Source organism: Canis lupus, chromosome 2 (genome assembly GCF_003254725.2).
Source record: "Canis lupus dingo isolate Sandy chromosome 2, ASM325472v2, whole genome shotgun sequence".
NCBI lineage: Eukaryota > Metazoa > Chordata > Mammalia > Carnivora > Canidae > Canis > Canis lupus.
This window is the reverse complement of record NC_064244.1, coordinates 11,386,144-11,409,129: the sequence shown is the minus strand read 5'-3', so window position 1 is coordinate 11,409,129 and position 22,986 is coordinate 11,386,144. Positions and strand designations below refer to the sequence as shown.

Sequence of the window (22,986 nt, the reverse complement as noted above, 5' to 3'; positions counted from 1 at the left end):
GAAGTAGGGGATCCCTGGGTGGCTCAGTGGTTTGGCACCTGCCTTGGGCCAGGGCATGATCCTGGAGACTCGGGATTGAGTCCCATGTCGGGCTCCCTGCACGGAGCCTGCTTCTCCCTCTGCCTGTGTCTCTGCGCCTCTCTCTCTCTGTGTCTCTCATGAATAAATGAATAAAATCTTTAAAAATAAATAAATAAATAAATAAATATTGAGAAGTATAGCATTTAATTTATATTTGATTCTGATGGACTGTTAATAAGTCATTTGCTTATATGATTTATTCATATTCTAGGGGATTCATTTTTAACTTTTCTTGTCCTTCTTTTAACTGAAATATCTTCAGCCATCTTGTGAATTGTTTTAAAAGTTTTCTCTCTTATGATTGTATAATAGCTTATAGCTTTCAGCCCTCCCTGCGCCTTTCTCTGTGGCACTTTTTTCTACCTATTCTTCTGTACTCTGTTTTAGTAAGTCACCTTATACAGCAGGTGTACAACATTCCAGAAATAAACTTTATAGGGAAGGTATTTCATAGGACATTCTTTTCCCCTGAAATCTGAAGTAACACATTACACCCTACGATGGTATGATCACTTTTCATTACTGTTATTTTCATCTGACATCTGATGTAGTTGACCCAAGGACACAGATTTTGGGGTATATTATGGAAAATGTCTGAAGAGCCCTTTTGATTGTCACTGATTAGAGGCACGCTTCTGTTTCTTTAGGTTTTAGGTTGTGTTTGAAGTCAGAAAACTGGTTTGATTTCTGGTTCTTTGGGAAGGTGGCAGTTGTCTCTCACTTTCCACCTACCGTGATTCTAAAATGAGGCATGTGTAAATGCAAAAACTGTACATTTGTTATTGAGAATGTGGCTACTAGGAAACCTTTACTACCAAAATAGTATCAGTTACAAGCAACGGTGTGCCAGTAAATGTTTAACAGCCAGCTCTCTGAGGAACAAAAATAGCCCTGATTTCTAGCATTTGCCTGTTTCTTTGGTGTAAATACTGCCACCATGGCCAGTTTTAAGCTACCAACTGGACAACACTGAAAATGGAACTGGCAAGAACCATTTGATTCCTGGGAGCTGGTGTCAGTACACCAGGAGAGGCTTATGGCTTTATTGTTTGTTTGTAAGTGAGTGAGCATAGCAATAAGAAGGAAGAAGATCCTCAGGTTTTCAATATCAGTCCTTTATGTGAGCCAAAAAGTTTCAGGGTTGGATTGTTTCCAAACTATTAGCATCCCACTTCCACATAATGTAATTAAATGGCTCTTCATCTTTCTTCACCATAGAGATAACTCAGAAAGTCTGAAGGAACAATACACTAAACGCAGTCAAAACTTATCACTAAAGGGATAAATAAATAAATAAATAAATGCACAGAGTCCTGGCAATGCCTTTGTAATAAAGCTTCTGAGTTGTGGGTTTTATGCTAGGCATTTCCCCCAGCATGGTGCGACACACCATTATCTCAATACCGGTCACCTGACATTGTGTCATCATTTCCTTGCATGTCTTTCTGCCTCACTAGACACTAGACTCGAGCTGCTTGAGGATAGGCACCATTTTTTTTTTTTCATTATCTCCAAACCTTAGCATAGTGCTTAGTCAACAAAGGGGACTTGTAAGTGGGTTCTGTGCTTCCATGGAAGACAACTCTCAAGGGTCCTTGTAGCTCTAGAGCTCCTCCTGGGATTTGCCCAGGCCTCTGTTATAATTTCATTACCATTGAATTTTTCCCTTTGCTTTATTCTGCTCCCCTCACTCCTTGACAACTGTTATTCCTGAGAGCATGCTACAACAAACCTCCTGCATGCAAATCTCCTGTTCAGATATGTGAGTTTTTGAATATTGCAAATGAAAAATTTGGAAATTTGGCCACTCTTCTACAATAGTTCATTTCAGAGCAGCATTAAGCAATTTGCATTTACTCAGAAACAATAAACATTTTGCTTGAGGGTGCTATTAAACTAGATGATCCAGTAGATTATTTAACTCCCTCAAAATTTTTCTACCACTTCACATAAAAAATTACTAGACTTAGCTGTGATTAGTGCAACAGTTTCAAGGTAGAATACAACCTTTTTTGAGAAGAAATTCTACCACAATCATCAAGTCCCCTAGACAATTCTATAAAATTGGCACAGACTGTTGTTCAACTTTTTTGTACTTTCATTGAAAATGCAGATATTTGTGCCTTTGGTCTCACGTCAGGCATATTGTACTCACTTTTTTATCACCTTAATTCCGTAGTACATCACCTGGGATTCCTTAGTATAAGCAGTCTCTACATGTCCTGGGTATCATATGACCAAGACAATGTGACGTTTTTGTCTTCAATGATACAGTCATGTCTCTGGTACTAGCAAATCCCCTGGCTTTGGTGAAACAGAGGAGTGAGGAAGCCTAACATTGCTTATTCTTGTACTCCACAGATTCCCAAGAGCACAGATTTCTCTGCAAAATATATATATATATGTATATATGTATATATATATATATATATATATATTACACAATTAAATGAAGTGTCTAAATGTATGAATCTCAGAAATCATGATGATTAGCTTCAGATTCTTCAGCATGCCCCAGAACAGCTATTATTAACACTGGGTTTGTGTGCCCTAGTTTTGGAATAAAGTTCCTATTTAATTATATCCCAGTAGTCTTCAAATGGATTTGCAATGCCCTTCTTACTAATATCCCATTCTCAATTCTAGAAGATGCTTCTTTCAGATATCAGTAAAATGAAACAAGTGACCTTCAATAATTTTCCTGAAGTAAAGAAAACTAGAGTGGGCTGTTAGGATCATATTGTAATCAACATGATAACAAGTCAGAGAAATGCATATAATATATAATATAAATATATATAGAACTGCAAGTACTAAAAAGAACACAAACATTAAGCCAGAGCTAAGTAATATAGCTATCTCTAGATAGATAGGTGAGAGAGAAAGGGAGAGAGAGAGAGAGATTATGATAGCTAGGTCTATATAGGTATATGATATTGAAAGAAATAAATATTATAATTTGGGTTAAATGATGCCACTGTAAATCAGGAAGTGAAATGTCAGTAATTATTCAGCAGGTACAGTTGTACCTTTTTGGGTGGAGAGACAGAAGAAATTATCAGACTTGTTCTATTTTATGTTTATGTATTACATTTACACTTAGGAGAAATATGAGCTTATTACATTATCTTGTTTCATGAGTTTACCATACAGTTTACAGTTTTGCATTTTATCACTAGTCAACTTTCCCTCACCTCCATTTCCCTTCCCCTTAGTCTTTTAAATATATTGGACTAAAAAGCAAGACATTAGCACTTGAGTCAAGCCACAATGGGCCTGAAGATTTCCCAGCTGTGCTGAGGCCCACACTTGGTGAGCCAGACTCCCAGAGAAGGGAACAATTGGTATCCACATTTTTCCCAGCATAGACTGGCCTGGAATGTGGAGACAATATTGGGTGAATGGCTCTGAGGGCCTAGCAGTGCAACTGTGGCAGCTGGTGCCGGGGTCTCTGTATCCACAGCCACATTCCAGAGCTCTGAATGGCCTGTTCAGACATAAATCCCAGCCTGTCTTCATCAGTGCTAACAGATGGCAACCTCATGGCAAGACTTATTTTATGGCACAAATTTTATATGCAGTTGGATAAGCCAACTTTGTGTTAAATATCACCATAATGACACCATCACATCCTTTACCTTTAAAAAGAAAAAAAAATTACGTACATGTTTTAGTATAATGTATATCACATCCCTTTTTTCTATTAACTGCTTCATTCTAGATTTTGTTGGGTAACAAAATCGCAATTGGGTTTATTGAGCAATGATTAGCAACTTAGGGAACCAGTATGTGTACATTGTCTCCCATATTAAGCTACCTTTTCAAAAGACATGTCCAGAATCCAGAAGATGGGAAGATGGAAATAGTATCAAAGATAAGTGAAAAGAAAGAATGTTAATTGAATTATATCTAGATGAACTCAGAAAATTATGAGAGTTTGAAAAGACAAATAAATAAATGAACAAAATGGGCTCAAAACACTGTATTTAATTATTTGGGCTTTAACCCATGAAAACCATTTAGTTTTTTCTTCTTTGTTCCTTACCATTAAGAAATTCCATGCTCAAACTAGAAAAGGTAGAAAAAGCATATTAGGAGAAAACAATGATAATGGTAATGATAAACATATTATAAGAAATAAAACATATGAAAACTATGTGGAAAGCTTACTTAACTGCTTAAAATTAGTTCAAATCCAGGCACATGAGTCACATTTCCGTGCACTGTAAATAATTGCAGGTAACACCTCACTCGTGTGCCTAGAATACCAAATTAATTTTAGGTAGTTAGGCAGCACAGCTTTGATAATACAACTTAAAAAGAAAGAAGTTCTTGCTTTCGTGTCTTAAAAGGTGGGGGGAATCCATAAGAGTCAAGCATGAAGCAAGATACATCAAAAGTAAACCGAGGTGGGCACTTGACGGCATGAGCACCGGGTGATATTCTATATGTTGGCAAATTGAACACCAATAAAAATAAATTTATTTTAAAAAAGTAAATATACTATTAGGTTATATTGACAGTTTAAGTTTCAGAAAAAAATCAAAGACTGCATCCCAGTTAAAACTGTTATTTGGTTTATTTGGTATTATGTTCATTTTAAGAGAAAGATTTTATACTGGCATTGATGTTACAGATTTAATTTATATTATAAACAACTAAGGTGACGAAGTAAAGGGAACAAATACTTTGTGACTTAGCTGAAAGAACTTGCAATATTTAGTCTACAAGAGACTTGATCTTATTCCACGGCTAGTTCAAATATTTGAAACGCTGTCATAGGTGAAGGTGTAGAATTCGTCTATGTCATTCCAGTAGCAGAACAATCAGCCAGTTGAAGTCATAAATAAACAGGTCTCCATTCAATGTAAGGAAGGGTTTTATAAGGTTGCCAAACTGTTTAAAGTAGAAATGGACTGCTTTATGAGATAGTAAGCATGTTCAAATGGAAGGTGAAGTCAATGGACTTATAATGGAAGGAATTCCTGCATTAGATGAGAGATTGAGTACGATGACCTCATATCTCCTTTGGTTCTTAGATTCTGGTTGGTATGGAGGAGAGCATCACTCAGGACTTGTTCACCAACTATGTAGGGCTGTAATATTTGAACAATGCAGTTCATTCAAGGATTTTATCTTTGTGTGTTACAAATAATGACAGTATCTAGGGAAAAGCTAAAATAACTACCTTTCAGTAATGTAGATGGTATTCTATAGAAACTATTGATTAAGTACCAACATCATTGCAACAGATGGCACAATCCAGTGTTAGACCAGTAAGCCTTGTCAGGGTGAGGCTGCCAATCCAAAAATTGAAAACAGGTGGCAAAAGTTCCCTGGGGCGCTTGGCATCTGTAAGTAATCAGTTACTGTAAAAGCCCTGGTCAGACACAAATTAGCTTCATTGCTGATGACATTTTTAATAGCTGAAGGACCTCACAGTTTTATTTAATTAGAATTATAATATACCGTATACGTGTAGCTGATCACCTTTGACAATTGTTTGGTTCTCTTCTACTTCATTAGCCTAAGTTTTGCTATATCATATACTTTATTTTTGTAGTGCAAAAGGGTAATAAACACATGATAGAAAGTAAGGTACAATTATTTGTCTACGCTGCTTCAGTGTTTTTCCGTTGCATTTTCTCTGGTTATTCTACTCATCCATAACCAACTCTTAAAGAGAAATCAAATACATCTGTACTTGGTTTCTGTTCAGTGGAAATTAAATCCCACAAAAACCAAACCATGGTTTGAACTGAAATGCTCATTTTTAAGTATGTTACTAGCCTTCCTGACATTATATCCCACTGCCCTCCTGCCCCTCCCCAATGGATATGGAAGTGAATTAAAGCTGATTAATGGGGAAATTGACAGATGGAGAATGGATAAAAACTTAAATTGCTAATACCATCCAAAATTAGTATTTTCCAAGTATTGGGTCTTATACTTCAAAGCTTCTTTGGAAAATGTGGTAGAGAGTGAGAATTTAGGGAAAAAGGCCAAACTGTTCAGTTTGGAGAGAAGTGAGTAGCCTGGAGTCCTTTAGGCATGTCCTGGGAACATTTCTGTAGATCTCTGTAGGTCATTGGCCAGTGTTTCAGTTAAAAAGGTGAGATAATTTCTCTTCTGCTTATACTCTGGATAAGTTGTCAGAAAAGCGTTTGGTTTGTTGAAATGATGAGTTTAACAACAGAGACTGGCCATAGAGCAGGATACAAATAAATCTAAGGAAACAGCAGAATGTTTTAAAATACCCTGTTTCTAAAAAATAAATACATGTGTAGTCAGAGGACAAAGGACTGCATATGATCCAGCAGTTTATTTACTCACACTTTTTCTGTTTTCTCCATAGTAATATGGAAAACTATGAGGCCAAAGACTGCTGCAGAAAGTGACTAAATTTTGTATCTAAACAAAGTAGTAGGTGGAGTTGATAGAATCCAGATCTTATTCTTATAGTTGTTATAGTTGTATGTTAGGCTCTCTCTGTCCCCCATTCTCTTCCCATCCCAGAAGAAATCTGGTCTTCACAAGTTGTATTCTTTCCTACTAGTCATTGATCTGTTACACAAAAGGAGAGAAAGATGTGTCGTTGACTTTGGTCAAGCCCTTAGTTTGTATTTCATTAATTTATTCAGAGAATGAATGACTAGTTAATTGTTTGGGAACAACTCTCTGCTCATAATGGTCCTCATACTCTTTATGCATCAATAGTCTTCCTAATCAGAAGCCTGGTTCTTGTTAAAATTTAGCAACGGTAAGCTACGTGGCAGATTACAGTGACGCTTCCAAGATAGTTCATATGAGGCAAATAGAATCAAGGAATAGTGAATGCCTTTGTGTTGGGTAAAAGTGTAATGGGAAATTAAGCTTTCTGTGTATTGCAAAAACTCTATTGGATTACTCACACAATTCTTCAGGATAGGATTATCATAGCAATTGCTAACTGTAAAGCAAATGTAGTAACCTTCTCTACATTTAATGAAGACACTACCTTGGCTTATTCTTTTGATTTAGAAGGCAGTCATGGCATTTTCCCATTGGTTACAATGTACAAACATGAAGACATATTTTGGACTCTCTTGACTATGAGATTCTTAAATCCTCCAGTATGGCTTTGCAGCCCCCGCCCTTCACACAGGGATACTGCCATAGTTCGGGAAGGGATTTCTAGGGAATAACATATAACCTGCAGGAACCTCCAAGTGAACAAGCCTGGTATATCACTCGTGCCCCTGAGTAGTCCTGAAGGGGTCCTGAGAAATCTAAACCAAACATGGATCTACCATGAGAGTCTCACTCTGAGTTTCATTCCAACATCACAGACGGATTTGTCAGAAGTTGCCTTGGACCTAAAAAGTATAAAAATCCCTTGAATGTGTTGGGATTAAACCAAACAGCTGTTCCTACTATCTTGAAGTTCTTCACTGCCCCTTTCTCTCTGCCTTAGTAAGATTTTTTGAATTTACATGAGTTTTTCAAAATAAGGCTAACTTATAGTAGAGCTGTTTTTTTTTATTTTATAAATTTTAAAGTTGTTAAGTTATGCAAATTAATTGATCCTTTTTGCATTCTGCTGCTTATTTGTTATGTCTATTTTCCAAGAAGCTATTAGAGAATGAGAAGAATGGATAAACCAGTATTTTAATATGTTAATCATTGCATGATGAAGGAGTTGTTTTAAGAGGTGAAAATCATTGGCTACAACCAAGTTTTACAATTAATGGTGTATTTGGGTCCATCATATGGTTTCAGTTTCCTGGTATAATTAATAAGTGCGAAAGTGCTATAGACTAGTTAATGTTTCAACATGACAATCGGGGTTGCTGTGTCCTAAATCAGAGGTAAGGAGTAAATAAAAGTGCTCAGGTTCTGGGACTATATTCTTTGAGGCAAGAGAAGCAAATTGCATAGCCCAGAGAGATGGCAGCCTGCTAAGGGCCTGAATTTAAAAGTAAAGATTGGTATTCTCAAAATTCTAGAAGGAAGGAAAATGAACAGACCCTGAACAAAAGAAATACACTTGGGCTTTTCTACATTCAATGATTTATTAGGTAACTGTATGTTGTCCTAGACTTCTGCTTGACATGTGTTTTTCTTGTTTATTTATCTCTCAGCAAACATTTATCAAACTCCTTTTAATGCAGCAGTGTGTCTGATGCTGGGATCATAGGGAGAAAAGATGGCATTACCTGTGATGTAAGTTGGCATATGTTAGTTGCTATAACCAAGCAGAGAAAGGTCTTGTAAATGTGAAACCAAGCAAGGTTTCATGAACTGGGGCTTAAAGAACAATGCATTTGCAGGGAAACATTCAAAGAAGAGTGAGTGGCATGAGCTAGGCAGAGGTAGCAGGGTCGAAGGATTACTTGAGGAGTGGGGGAACAGTTCATTTTAGGTATAAGGCTAGAAGGTGGATTGGGGCATCATTTACAATGACCTTGAGCATCAGACTAATAGGTCTAGCCTTTATTCTGTTCACAGTTTAGAGCCAGTGGAAATTTTTGATCAAGTCCTCTGACTCTATCAAGATATATCTGGCAACAATGCACAACAGATCCTAGAATTGGGAGGGAATAAATACAGGGACACAGTTAAGCTAATAGGATACAGAAAAGGTATAACAAAAGCCTGAATTATAGCACTAAAATTAAAATAGAAAAGAGCAGCACTTAATTGATAAATTGGAGGAAATTATACTAATTAATGTACTAATTGTACTAATTAATTTTTTTGCACTAGTGAAACAAATACATTTAAGATATTTCTACTTTCTATCCACCTGGAATGGATAAATCAGAATTGAGAAAAAATTTTGAAAATGTTAGAGAAATTAGTCTTTTTGCTAAAGGAAAAACTTCTAAGTACAATTTCTTTAACTTCTGTGATGCGGGCAGTGTAGGAACTCTGTCAGTTCAAAGGTAAAAAATTTATATCAGACTCTTGAATCCTTAATTTTCAGTTTTAACTATTTTATTCTTTTTTAAAAGATTTTTATTTGTTTATTCATGAGAGACACAGGGAGAGAGGCAGAAACACAGGCAGAGGGAGAAGTAGGCTCCCTGCGGGGAGCCTGATGCGAGACCTAATCCCAGGATCCCAGGATCATCACCTGAGCCAAAGGCAGAATCTCAACCCCTGAGCCACCCAAGTACCCTATGTTATTCTTAATAAGCTATGCCTATGGTTAATTTCTACCTTTTTGTGGATATGTTGTCATTTTCAATTCATAAAGATATTTCAATTATGTAACATCCTTCTGGATTTGAGAATACAGTAGTGCCCCCTTATCCTCAGTTTTTCCTACTGTAGTTTCAATTACTCCAGGCCACCAGGATTTAGAAGCAGATGATCCGCCTTCTGACATATTGTCAGAAGATCAATAGTAATAGTAGCACAATCCTGTGTCACAATGCCTATGTCATTCACTCACTTCATCTCATCACATGGGTATTTTGTCATCTCATATAATCATCAGAGGAAGGGTGACCACAGTGCAAAAACATATTTTGAGGGAGAAAGAAACCACATTCATGTAACTTTTAATATAGTATATTGTTATAATTCTATTTTATTATCAGTTATTGTTAATTTTTACTGTGTCTAATTTACAAATTAAACTTTACATAGATATGTATGCATAAGAAAATGCATTATATATATATATATATATTCTACGGTTGAGAACTATCCATGGTGTCAGGTATCCACTGAGATTCTTGGAACACATTCCCCACAGATAAAAGAGGACTACTTTGTACATGATCCTTTCTGTTTAGAGGGACTCAGCCCATTTTATTATATTGCCAATGCAATCAATAATTACCTTAATGTCCTCATTATTGTTAATGGACTTTCTAGGCAAATAAGAATATTGTGCAAAGATGGTTTGGCTTCTCCATTTCTAATTATAAATTTCTGATTTCTACTTAGAACCTAAAATTAGTGAGTAGAAATATACAACCACATTGCTTTCGTAGATCTGAGTCCAAGGGCATAGGTTTCAGATTTACCTTTGGAGAAACACCAGTTTTGCCAGTACAGAATTAAGTTATAATGGAATTTTCCCTGTGATGATGAATTACCAGTCTGAGAGGAAGTGGTTTGGGATTGGTGGCCTATTAGCCAGAAAACCCCAAGAACAACCATTAATAAGCACTCTTTGGTTGAATACCTATCATTATGGGGACTGAGTTCCCTGGGAGAGCGCCATTCTGCCTCCATCTGACATGCAGAATAGTCAGTAAGAGATTGAATGAAAAAGTATTCTAAAAACTGCCAAAAAATGGATTGAGGAACTCTTCATTTGGAATAAAGAACTAAAATTAGACAATTTATTTTTTCAAGGGAGTTTTATGGGTGAAACAAAAGAATCATAGTTACTTTGATTAACTTGTAGAAAGTAAGATGTGATTTTTATGTATAGTATTTTAAATATTAAAATACTATTTTATATACAATATGTATAGCATTTTTAAAAGATTTTAGTTTTTAAGAATCTAAAAAGGAGGAAAGCAAGGTTGACAAGGGTATTAGTGAGGTAATTTGCAGTTTGCTTTTTGAAGTTATTTTTGGGAAGTCAGAGAATGGTTCAACATATCTAGATTATGGGACTGTTTCTTTAAGTAGAATGTCATATGTCACATTTTCATCAGGAAGTAGATAAGTGCCCAATTTCTCATGTAGTTCCACAGTTCTTAACAAAATCAACTTTTTACTGGATCTTCATTGTACCATGAGATATAAATTGTCAGTTCCCCAACCAGCCTGTGGTCTCTGTGGCTCCGGGAGGGCTGTCAGCCAGTCTATGGGCTGAAAAGTTGGCGACCGAGCAACATTAACATGGAAACATGAAGTCGCTTAAAAAAGCCATACTTCACATGCTGATGACTTGAAAAAAGAAAGGAAAAATAAATTTTCTTGGCATTTATAGTGTCAGTAAGTGAAGTCGAGAGTTAGATTGCATGTGGAGAGAAAAACTTTCACAAGGAATGTAGCAAAGAAACAGATGAGTGCACAATGAGGGTACTTAATTTCCAAATCTTACGGTTTTCCAGTTAGCTATAAATGTCATATTAATGTCTCTTAGCAACTTGTAAACTTCATGAGGACAGGGTCTGGATCTGGTTTTGCTCACTGTCATACCTTGGAGAACCTAGTCGGCACGTAATAGATGTTTGGTAAATGAATGAGTGAACAATTACCCAACCTTTCGTGACTGTGATTATGTTTAAAACATAATTAATGCCACTTTAAATAATGAAACAATGGAATGCTCTAGTCCTGATTCTTAAAGGCAACTTGGAGAACCTGCAGAAAGCCCTAATTGTGAATCCCTCAGGTTCTTCATGATTAAAATGAGTATGTTAGACGAATCACTGTGACTCTATTTTTGTAAAAAGTAATATGGACACACAGTTTAAAGAATTGGAAAACCTTCTTCTTTTTTTTTTCACTGCCTTGTGAGTTCCCACTTTCCAGAGGCAGCTGTTTCACTTCTTTTTAACTATTTCTCTTGATATTTATCTGCACATACCTAAAGTCATATGTTTCTAGTGCTAGCTCTGATTTTTTCTCTTTTATCATCATCTCTTAAAACACAGCAGATGTGCAAATAGCCCTATTCTCCATCACACACCATCTCTCCAGCTTCCCGGTAGTAGGATGCTCAGAACAATGAGAGCATTTTCCAGCACTGAGATATATCATATTGTTGGAATTCCCTTCATCTCTCTTTTGAGTCACATCTCTTGTTTCACAAATTCTTCATCTTACTTTTCCTTGATTTACTGCCTGAGTTTGGTAAGTATATATTCCAGTAGTTTCCTGAAAAAGAATGCCGGGGAGGTAGATTTTTGAGACTTTATGTAGCCTAACTGTTCTACTCTCATGCAAAATTGACTGTGTTTAGAATTTAAAATTGCATTCATTTTCCCTCACAATTTTGAAGGCATTGATTTTTTTTTTGTCCTCTAGTTTGTCATATCCCCATTGTTCAAAGATTTCAAGATGATGTGTTTATTTTTTTTTTAAATTTTTTTTAATTTTTATTTATTTATGATAGTCACAGAGAGAGAGAGAGAGAGAGAGAGAGAGAGAGAGGCAGAGACACAGGCAGAGGGAGAAGCAGGCTCCATGCACCGGGAGCCCGATGTGGGATTCGATCCCGGGTCTCCAGGATCGCGCCCTGGGCCAAAGGCAGGCACCAAACCGCTGCGCCACCCAGGGATCCCAAGATGATGTGTTTAGATGTGCATATATTCTTTTCCATTGCAGGGTACCCAGTGGGTTCTATCAATCTGAAAACTCATCAATTCTGACTAGTTTCCTTAACTCATTTGTTTAATCTCTCTCCATTTTGTATGTTATTTCTTTCTGGAGTTTTGTTATTGAGATTTGGGGTCTTCTAGAATAATATTCTCTCTCCCTTTTTCTCATTGTGCTTCTCCTTATTTTTATATCTGTTTTTTATTTGCTCATTTTTCCCCTCAATATTTTCTTGTAAAGCCTTCTTTAATTCCTAATATCAAAATTTGAATTTCTGAGAGCTTCCTTTTCTTCTGGTTAAAGAAAAAAAAAGGAAGAAAAGAAAAAACAAACAACAAACCTATTCTTCCTGAGTTAAGTGTGTGAAATATAACCCCAAATCTTCCTGAGAATATTAAGATAATGTTCACCTCATTGCTTTCCTTCAAATTGCCTTTATCTGTTCCACTCTTTTATATTAGAGTCATTCCCCAGATATCTCAAAGCCCTGCCTCATAGTATAGGATGGGTACCGTAAGATTGGCATTTACTATAGGTTGATCTGGTTGAAATTTTTTGGTGAAAAATCTCCAATATCAGTCTCTGTCAGTCATTTGTGTTGGTCATATTCTAGCACTTGCTACTAAAAGTGTGAGCCTTGAGCAGCAGCATCCATATCACTTGGAAGCTTGTTAGTTTTAGAATGTCCAGCCCCTACCCCAAAACTGTTGATCAGAATCTAGTCTTTATCAAGATCCTTTGGAGAATAATCTCTTTTCATCTACTTGAAGAACCTAAACCTTGTACATCAGCATTCTAGGAGGCCAGTGGATGACAGAAAAGAGGGCAGGTACTTCCACATTCAGATTATAATCTTTCAGATTAAATAATCTCCTTGTAATGGGGTAGTGTCCCTGCTTTCATCATTGCCTGTTGTCCTACTCAATTTGGACTGCCATAACAAAATACCAGTAGACAGGATGACTTAAACAGAAAATGTTTACTATAGCTCTGGAGGCTGGGAAATTCCAGATCAAGGTGCTGCCAGATTTAGCATCTCTCTTCTGGCTTGAGGATAACCACCTTCTTGCCATGGTGGAAAGAGATCTCATGTCTCTTTCTCTTTTTATAAGGGCATTAATCCCATTTATAAAGGCCTTACCCTCCTGACCTAAACTAACACTAAAGTACCTCCCGAAGGCCCTATCTCCAAATAACATCAAGTTTGGAATTAAGGCTTCAACATGTGAATCCTGGGGGAAAGCAGATATTCAGTCCATACCACTTGGTATCCCCTCTGTTTTATCCTTTTCAGACAGTAAGCCTTCGGCCTTTGCTAAGAGGAGCAGATCATCTGGCTGTCTAGCTACTTCTTAATCTTCAATTTGCTGCCCCATCCTTACCCCCACCTCCTCATGTAGCTGGTAGATCCAACTTCTGAGTAAGTCAGCCTTCTGTTTTTCTGACAATTCAAGTTTTGCAGTTCTTCCTTTCTTTTCCATTTTGCTTGTTTTATGGGTTTATGGTAGTAAAATATCCCAGCACTTTGATTTTAGTGGGTTTTACAGTAAGAGCAAAAGCAGATGTGTAGATGCAATTCACCATCTTTTACCAAAAGTGGACTAATCTTTAAAGTTCTTCTAGTTCTCAATTCTATATCTCAATTTCTCTATTATATTTATGGTCTAAATATCACTTATGATGTGTTTGTTCATTTACTTGCTTCATTATAACATCTTTACCCCACCATTTAAAAAACCTGCACTTTTTCATTTATAATTGCTTCATATAAGCAACAAAATGTGGTATGTTAAAAAGACACCTGGGTGGCTAAGTCAGTTAACCGTCTGACGTTGGCTCTGGTCATGAACTCAGGGTCCTGGGATCAAGCCTTGGATCAGACTCCTCGATCAGAGGGGAGTCTGCTTGCCCCTCTGGCCCTTCCCCTGCCTGTGCTCACTCTCTCTCTCTCTTTCTCAAATAAATGAATAAAATCTTTTTTAAAGGATTAATTTGTGTAGAAATCTTCATATATCCTTTTTGAAAAAACTTATCTATAGAAGAGGCTTAGTGCTTAAATTTAATCACAACTTAATCCTGAATAGTAAAGTTAAAAGTCAGTTAGCACCATCAGAATTCAGTGTACTTAAGCATCTCAGAGTTTCAGAATCAAAGCAACATCATGTGTGTTTTGTTTCTAGTTTTACCTGTCAGTAGTTACTTACTATTTGAACAAAAATTTAAATAAAGGGCTATCAATCAATCATAATTCCAGATAAAACTTAGCACTTTAAAAATTCTGACCACACTTGGACCTACTATTTGGTGAGTAGTCATGTCAATTGGAGGCTGGATAAGCAGGCAAGTGAATTATCACAGTGGTGGGTCACTGACCACTCTGCAAGGTGTCAATTACAATAGACAAGTTTACATAACTACTGTATCTTATAGCTATGGAAAAGACTGAACAAGAACTTAGTAATATTGACTAGCATTACTTACAAGCATTTTTTCATATGTATATGTGAGTATGAATGCATGAATGCAGGTGGGACAGGAACAAAATGAAGTGTTTCTTGGCAGAAGTTCTCCAGGTTGACAGTCCTCTGGGCTGGAAGTTCTTGCTACACTTTGACATAGCAATGAATACAAGTGTTGTAATATGTTTAACTTGGTTTAATCAAATCTTCCTAAACCTTATTAGCTAGGAGACTTTTTCTCTTTTGTTCTTATCTTTCCTTCTCTTCTTCCTTTCCTCCTTTTCCTCTTCTCTTTCCCCTCCTCTTCCTCCTTCTCCTGCCCCTCCTACTCCTACTTTTCCTTCTCCTACCCCTCCTTCTCCGTCTTCTCCTTCTCTTTCTTCTCTTCTTCTCCTGCCTCTCCTCCTCCTTTTCTTCTTCTTCTCCTTCTTCTAAAACATTTTAACAAATGCTCCCTTAGAAACAAGGAAGGTGAATAGTAAAACCAATTTTGTGATACCTCTGTACAGTGCCAATTTTTGTATTTCCTAACCCTAGTTCAGTATTTGGCACAAACTCAATAAGTAGTTTCAAAATAATCTGAGCCAACTCTAATAAACTATACTTCTTCCCTTTCAGCAGTACTTTTTAAGTAAGTTCTTCAGATGATCATCTTGAGTTACTAGAGATTTTATTTTCCTCCTGGTTTAGATTCTCCAAAGGTTGCCCTACAACCAGGGGTTAGTTAAGTTCTTAAAAATATGACACTGCGAATTGCCTCTTACCACCTCCTAAAAGAAAGTTGCCCCTGACATATTCACAGTAGAGAAATGGCTAAGCCTAGACAACCCAGATTGATCTAGGCTTAGCCTTGATTGGCGCTTGGTTCAATTCTCAATCAAATCTTTATCACTGAAAATCTCTCTTAATTTTTTTTCTCTTTTTGCTAAGTTATATATGCTGGGTATATGTGAACTAATATCAAAGTATCTAAAGTGTGATTCAAATTCTCTTTCATCATTTTTGTAGTGCCTCAGGCTTTTTATTTCAATTAGATTGTGCTAAACAGTAGACACACAAGACACATGAGAAAGGAGACTAAATGTCAATTTGATGGTCAGTCTTTGCATTTTTTAATACCAAAATGATTGTTTTATTTTATATCTATTTTATGCTTAAATGAATGAATCTTTGTAGTGGATCTATCTAGTTTAAAGTTATAGGTACTGACATATTTTAGCAAGTTATACATGAGATGCACCTTATACTCTGTATAAGAAACTAACAGCTAACCACATGGTGCAGGATGAGTTACATTTGTTGTAAGTCTAGTGTCTTAGTCTGCTCAGGGCTAGTATAACAAAACACCACAGCCTGAATGGCTGAAACCATGGAAATTTATTTTCTCACAGTTCTGGAGGCTAGAAGACTATGATCACATTGCTGGCAAATTGAGATTCTGGTGAGAGCTCTGTTCCTGGCTGGTAGACAACCACCCTCTTACTATGTCTTCATGTGGCCTTTCCTCTGATCCCTTTCTATAACGACACTAATCCTATCACATAGGTCCCTACCCTGATGATCTCATTTAACCTTAACTACTTCCTTAGAGGCTCCTTCTCCAAATATTGCCATGCTGGCACTTAGGGCTTCGGTTTACGAATTTTGGAGGGACACAAACGTTCGGTCCATAACATCTGGTTTTATGAAATTTGTTGTATTTCTCATTTTGAGTTGGTCTTGATAAACTTATGAAAGCTTAAATTCTAAAGATTTCAAGGAAAAGAATCAGTTTATTTTGCTGATTTGAATAGGGAGGAAGGGCACCTAATTATTTGATGGTAATGAATATTATATGAAGAAAGAATAGTATGCCATCTCCAAATCTCAGCTGTTTCTCACTTACTGAAATATAGTGTGACTGACCTTCAATCAAAGATTCTCAGTATGTTTAGGTGTGTGTGTGTTTTAAGTAGTGTTTTAAACCTTTTATTTTTTAGTTTATTGAAGAGGCAATGTATTTTGAACAATTTAGCATTTGCCTTTTCCAATCCTTATTTCACATTCTAGGCCTTAAAGACGGGATAGTTGGCGTAGACACTTACAGATAAAGAAACTGATGGCAAGAGAAAAGAGATATGAGTCCTGATACATTAGTCTGTGGTGCACACTTTTTCCTTTTGTCAATTTATGTAATTTGATATGTGGTTGAAACTTAAACCTCATTCAGTTGGAATTAATTCACAGGTGAAATTATTCTAAACCTGATTTGTCAGAGAGCTCTAATAGGAGAAATCTGGGACTCAAGCTGATGTTAAACCTCTTCTCTCAGTAAATTCACCCAGAATCTGGAAGCATCTTTGTATAACCTAATCGGTCAAGGTGGGGTTTCACAGAATAACTGGTGGGTGTCAACTTCATTTCTCAATGGTGGCTAATTGAGCATGCATCTTTTTGCTGGTTTATAGCCAACTCACTGTATGAGGTATCTATGCATATAAACACAAAATTTTATATGCAATCCGTAAAGTAATGGATCATTTCAAATTAGCATGACATTGATAGTAAGGACCCACAACAGAATGAAAGAGTTCAGAGTTGCTCTTTAGGCTTTTCTAGAGTTAAAACCCCAGCCTTGACTCATTGTAAAGCCCTCCTGTAACGATTAACTGTTCATAAACTCCTCACCCGCCTTACCTTTGAAGAGGGTGAGTTGGATGAAAATATGCATGTGAAAACACCTGCAGCTCTTGACAAAGAGTGAAACAAACATCTGGAGTGGTGTTATCATTAGTCCAAAATACATGGTATTCTCCACTCCTGCCTTTGCAGAAGATACTGCAAATTGACTTGTGGTACAAGTGATAAAGGACTTTTCCCCCAACAGAGTACATGCATTCATTTTTTTCTGGAACTCATTAATGTAAAATCTTCTTAAAACCAGGGGGTCATCTAAGGTAATATTTCAAAATTGTTTTCTGAAGAAATAATGACACTTCACATGACTAATTTAAATCTTGGAGTCCCGAATGGCTGTTAGTGATTGATTTGTGATAGATACATTCAGAATCATCCCTCTATTCTGTTTGCCATTTATAAGGGCAATATCACAGTATGGTGGTTCCATCATCACTTGCATCTGTTTTTCTTCATGAGTACCACAGGTTCCTTATTTTAGCTAAAGGATACACTACTCTTTGCAACACAGTCCAGTAATATATGCAACAGTAACCCTTTTCTAATTTTATTACTTTGATGCCATGTTAAAAGAGTAAAATTGATCTGTGTTTGTATAGGATTGGAAACACACTTCTTCTATCGTTTAAAAATGAAAATCTTGATCACTAATTTTTTATTAATAAGAGCAAGAAAGGTCACAGAAAAAAATGAGTGTAAGGCACAGAGATTTCCTATATATTCTTGCCCCAAAACATATATAGCCTAGCCTACTGTCAACATCCCCTCCCAGAGTGATACATTTGTTAAAATCGACAAACCTACATTGATGCATCAACATCACCCAGTGTCCATAGTTTACATTAAGATTCACTGTTGCTGTTGTAATTCTATGGCCTTGGACAAGTATACAATGACATGAATCTATCATTGTAGTATCAAACAGAGTAATTGCACTGCCCCAAAACCCCCCTGTGCTCTGCCTGTTTATCCCTCCCCATCCTCTAACCCCTGGTGACCACTGATCCTTTTGCTGTCTCCATAGTTTTGCCTTTTCAAGAATGTTAAATATGGGGGCATCATACTATGCAGCCTTTTCAGACTGGCTTCTTTTACTTAGTAATATGCATTTAAGTTTTCTCCATGTCTTTTCAGAGCTTAATAGCTCATTTCATTTTAGTGCTGAACAACATTCCATTGTCTGGATGTATTACCACTTACCATTCACTTCTTGAAAGACATCTTGGTTTATTGATTTTTTTTTTTAGATGCCTATTCAGCATCTAGTAGCAGTCTTTACATGTAAAAAAAGAAAAGCAATACAAATTAGCTTTTTTATTAGTATTGGTGGGGGCAAAATAAAGGATTGTAAGGAAATAAGCTATATAAACTTCACTCCACATGGACGTCATTCATATTGCTGGGGGATGTTGAATCATTATACAATATTTTTATTATTCATGCCATTGAACAAAACACAATAGATCTGCAAATTGATTTATCTTTCTGAATAGGGGATCAGCTAAAACTTAAATGTGTTATTACAAAAAATTCCAATCAGCACATGCTTTTTTATTTCATCTGGATGTGCCGTAGCATATTTTTAAATCTAGAATTATGTAATTATATTGCATTTAATGATCTAAATTCTCTTCTATGCAACATATCTGTCTCATGTAATCCCCACTTAATCAATAGTGAGAAAATTTCAAATCTTCATTCTTCACTGAGCAAATCACTTGATATGAGTATCAGTAGTAGAATCAATAGCAATCCCAGCCTGTGGTGGGTAATTGTTGAGTTCCATCCCTTTTTCTAAATGAATCTAGTCAAAGTGGGAAAGACAACACACTATTTATCTTGTGAATAACAACAAGAGAGAGATGTTTTCTTCAATTGCATAAATGTGCATGTGCCTGTATGTGTGGCTTTCTAATGTTCTTCACTGTTGTTTGTTTTGGTTTTGGAGGATAAATGACCACTTGACTTTTAGGTGGTCAAAACTGGGTGGAGGAACTGGCGCCTGGACTAGTACAAAGTACTGTGGGCAGGGCAAAGACATTAAGTCTTTCTGATGTAAAACTTACCCTTTCAAGCAATTCCAAGGACAGCTAATACCCAGTGTATTAGAATATTTACGCAGCTCTATTTCTTTCTGCCTCCCACCCCTATACAGGTTTTCCTTTGATTCCTATTATTTTTTGGAGTCCTTAGTTTAATCTAGTTCTCCAGAGTCCTGTTGTTCAAAATATGGCCAGAAGACCAATGAACAGAATCTCAGGCCTATCTTGGACAGAGTTAAGATCTCCATTTTAACCACCCGTAGGTGAATCTTGTGCCTGTTTGGGAAGCAGAGTTCTAGATTTTCTTGAGTACCTTGTTTTCCCATCACTCCAATAAGTAATCCCAATATTCATGATATAAAAGACAGTCTTCAATTATTAGGGTAAAAAATTAGTACAAATTTGTTAATGTTGTGGGTCCAGCAATTTGCCAGAAGACTGAATGTTCTTGTGGAATGACAAAGTACAAGGCAGGAAAAAGTGGAAGGTATGACTTTGTGATTCATATAGTTATAATTCAAGTTCCAAAAATAATTAAGTTCCCCATTATCCATAATTTCCGTTATATATCCCTATCTCAAGGCTTACCTTGAGCCTGGTTGTTGCTGGTTTTTGGGTATATGGACACCACAGTAAAAGGTCTAGTGTTGAAGGGGGGATACTTATAAAAGGTATGAATAATAGCATGACAGTGAATAAGATAAGGACCCTAAACAGCTCAGTTACCTTTAGTGAGGGAGCAGAAAGTTAACCTGACTTCTGAAGGCCCAGGCCCAGGTGTCAGCCAGCTAATGATGAGCAGTGGAATTTCAGACAATGCACTGTATTCACTTGCAATGGAATTTCTTCACTTATAAAACTGGAGCAGTGATAGTGCCTTACATAACTCAAAGGCTATTGTGAAAAATAAAGTAGAAGTAGTTCAGAAAGCACTTTTCAAAGTGGTATAGGCAGATAAGGAGTTAAAACAGTAAAAAATTTCCTGAATTGCTTTGAGTCCCCCAAAATTACACTCCCAATAACTTCTTGTTGACTGGAACCTTACACAAAACAAATGGTTGGTTAACACATATTTTGTATGTTATACATAGTATGTACTGTATTCTTACAATAAAGTAATCAAGAGAAAATAAAATGTTAAGGAAGTCACAAGGAAGAGAAGATACACTTATAATACTGTACTGTGAAAAATCCAAATAGAAGTAGACCCATGCAGTTCAGGCCTGTATTATTCAAAAGTCAACTGTATATTTTACTATAGTGAAGGTTATTGAAGTGAGTTATAGTGGAGATTGGTTGTTTTCCTATTTTACATAGAGAAATTATTAATGATGAAACATGTAGAAAATTTACATCTATGTGTCTTATTAAATATGTGAAATGGGAAATTAATGACCCTGGACATTTGAATTGTTAGTCATCTGTCATTCTTATTACTAAATTTTCTTTTCACAGTTCACTTTTTTTTTTTTACTAAGAGCTCATGGGAATTGGTCGGCCCCTTAATGAATGAACATATTGGTCTTTTATACGATAACTAAACATCTTCAGAATAAAAGCATTCACTTTTTTTTTTTTTTTTTTTTTTTACTATTACCAGTTTAGCCAAAGGGGATGAAAACGTATATCTTAGACTCCTACAAACCATTCTGAAGAGAGTAGTGGAGGGGATCTTTTAAAAACGTGTCAGATCATGCTCTTTCCTGGTTAAACCTTTCTAATGGCTTTCTAACTGAGTAAAATTCAACTTCCTTAAGTTTTTTGCAAGGATTACTCCTCAACCCCATCTCCCTCTGCCCTGCCTAGACTCCCTCCACTCCATACCCACTGGTCCTCCTTCCAGTTCTCCAGGAGGATCCCCATTCTTGCCTGGGCTTCTGTTCTGGCTGCTGCTTCTAGATACCACCTGAAAGCCTTGGGATAGTTTGAAGCTGGAAGGTAACATGATCTGATTTTGAATAAATGAATGAATGAAAGCATTTACAATGAATTGAGGAGAAAGCACATTTTTTTTTTCATTAAACAAGAATCTAGATAGGCGTTTTGCAGAGTGCTTTGAAATGTTTTAAAGGTCTAATATTGGTAAAAGTATTACAGACTGTTGCAAAATCTTTCTAATTGTACCCACAATGAGTTTAAATATGGTAGACATGGGATTAGCATTCTCAGTACAGACCTGAATTTAAGCTTAGAAATAGAAATTTACATTTAAATAGAAAATTAAATCAGGTTTCTAAACAGGTATTTTTGAAAATTCAATAACAGGTTAACAAATTTAAGGTTTACACAAACACAGAGACTATTTTTGACTTAATTTTAATTAAACTTCATGAAGTATTTGATTGATAAGTGAGAAAGGAAGAAAGCATTCTCTTGGCATTCTAAATAGCATTGAAGGATATTGATGGCTTTAAAAAAATAATCCCAGACTGCCTGTCTGTTACCCAGCCAGGTAATTCATAACAAAAGGCAGGTTAAAACACTTCACTCTAGAGCAGTATGTTTTGAGATGTGAGACATTATGTAAAGTTAAAAGGAGAACAAGCTGATCTGTTTTCTTCTCTTTATTCACATGTCATTCTTTATAAGTAATATACTTGAAAGTTCGCCTCAAAGCATTTTGCTTTTCCTCTGGGAAACGTGGAAGAAAAGTATCTGTGTAGAATAAAAACATGTTAGTGTGCATTAATTTATTCTAGTAAACGTGCAGGAGTCTTATGTTTGAGTAGGACTGGATGGAGTTCAAGTCAAATTGCGATTTCTGTATATGAACACTGTAAGTGCTCATGGCTAGTTATTGCCAATTTTTGAAGTGGGATGTGATTGAAGGTGAAAAAATATATATCTTTCTCAATTTTCTCTTTTCAAGTACTGCCATTCTTTGGTTTATATTAATTGAACTATAAATGGAGTAAGCCATTACGAAGGTTTCAATATGAAGGGGAAAGACAGCTAAAGTTAAGACTTTTGGCAAGAGAGCATAGAAAGATGGTCCTAGACCCAGACATGCATCAGACTGTAGCAGAATAAATAACCATGTGTTCAGATCAGCTGTTTTATCTCCAAAGAGGTTCTCTCCACTTTGACCAATTCCCAGAATTATTTTTATGCAACTTTGCCACTACTCTTCTAAATACCTTCAATTAAAACCTCTTTGCTTTCTCTTTTCCTTTTGTAGTTTGTCAGAAGGCTTGTCTGGCTTTCCATGTGATGTGTATCCCACTTCACCAAATATATTTTTATGCCAGCTTAATACCTTTAGAATTATAGTTCCTTCCTTCCTTTTGGTGTCCAGAGTATCATGAATGCATTTTTAAATTCAGTTTGAATGAAATTTAAATATTAAGGTACATGTGTCATCCATCTTTACTATAGCTTGATTCTCTGGGTTTTGATATTGCATTAGTTTTATTTATTTATTTTTTTGGTAACAGAAAATATGAGGAAGAACTCAATTG

General features: G+C 36.2%; 1 protein-coding gene across 4 annotated transcripts in view; it reads left to right on the top strand.

Annotated features, from left to right (window-relative positions):
• The window catches only part of PLXDC2 (plexin domain containing 2), a 510,869-nt gene that overhangs the window by 185,979 nt on the left and 301,904 nt on the right, over nt 1-22,986 (top strand). The window contains exon 1 of one of the 4 annotated variants that reach the window (XM_025464028.3): nt 4,945-5,087. The exons of the other annotated variants lie outside the window; for them this stretch is intronic. Within the exon in view, the coding sequence (XP_025319813.1) occupies nt 5,027-5,087 (61 nt within the window). The 5' untranslated portion in view covers nt 4,945-5,026. Of the gene's footprint in view, nt 1-4,944; nt 5,088-22,986 lie in introns of those variants that run through there. 4 annotated transcript variants of the gene reach the window in all.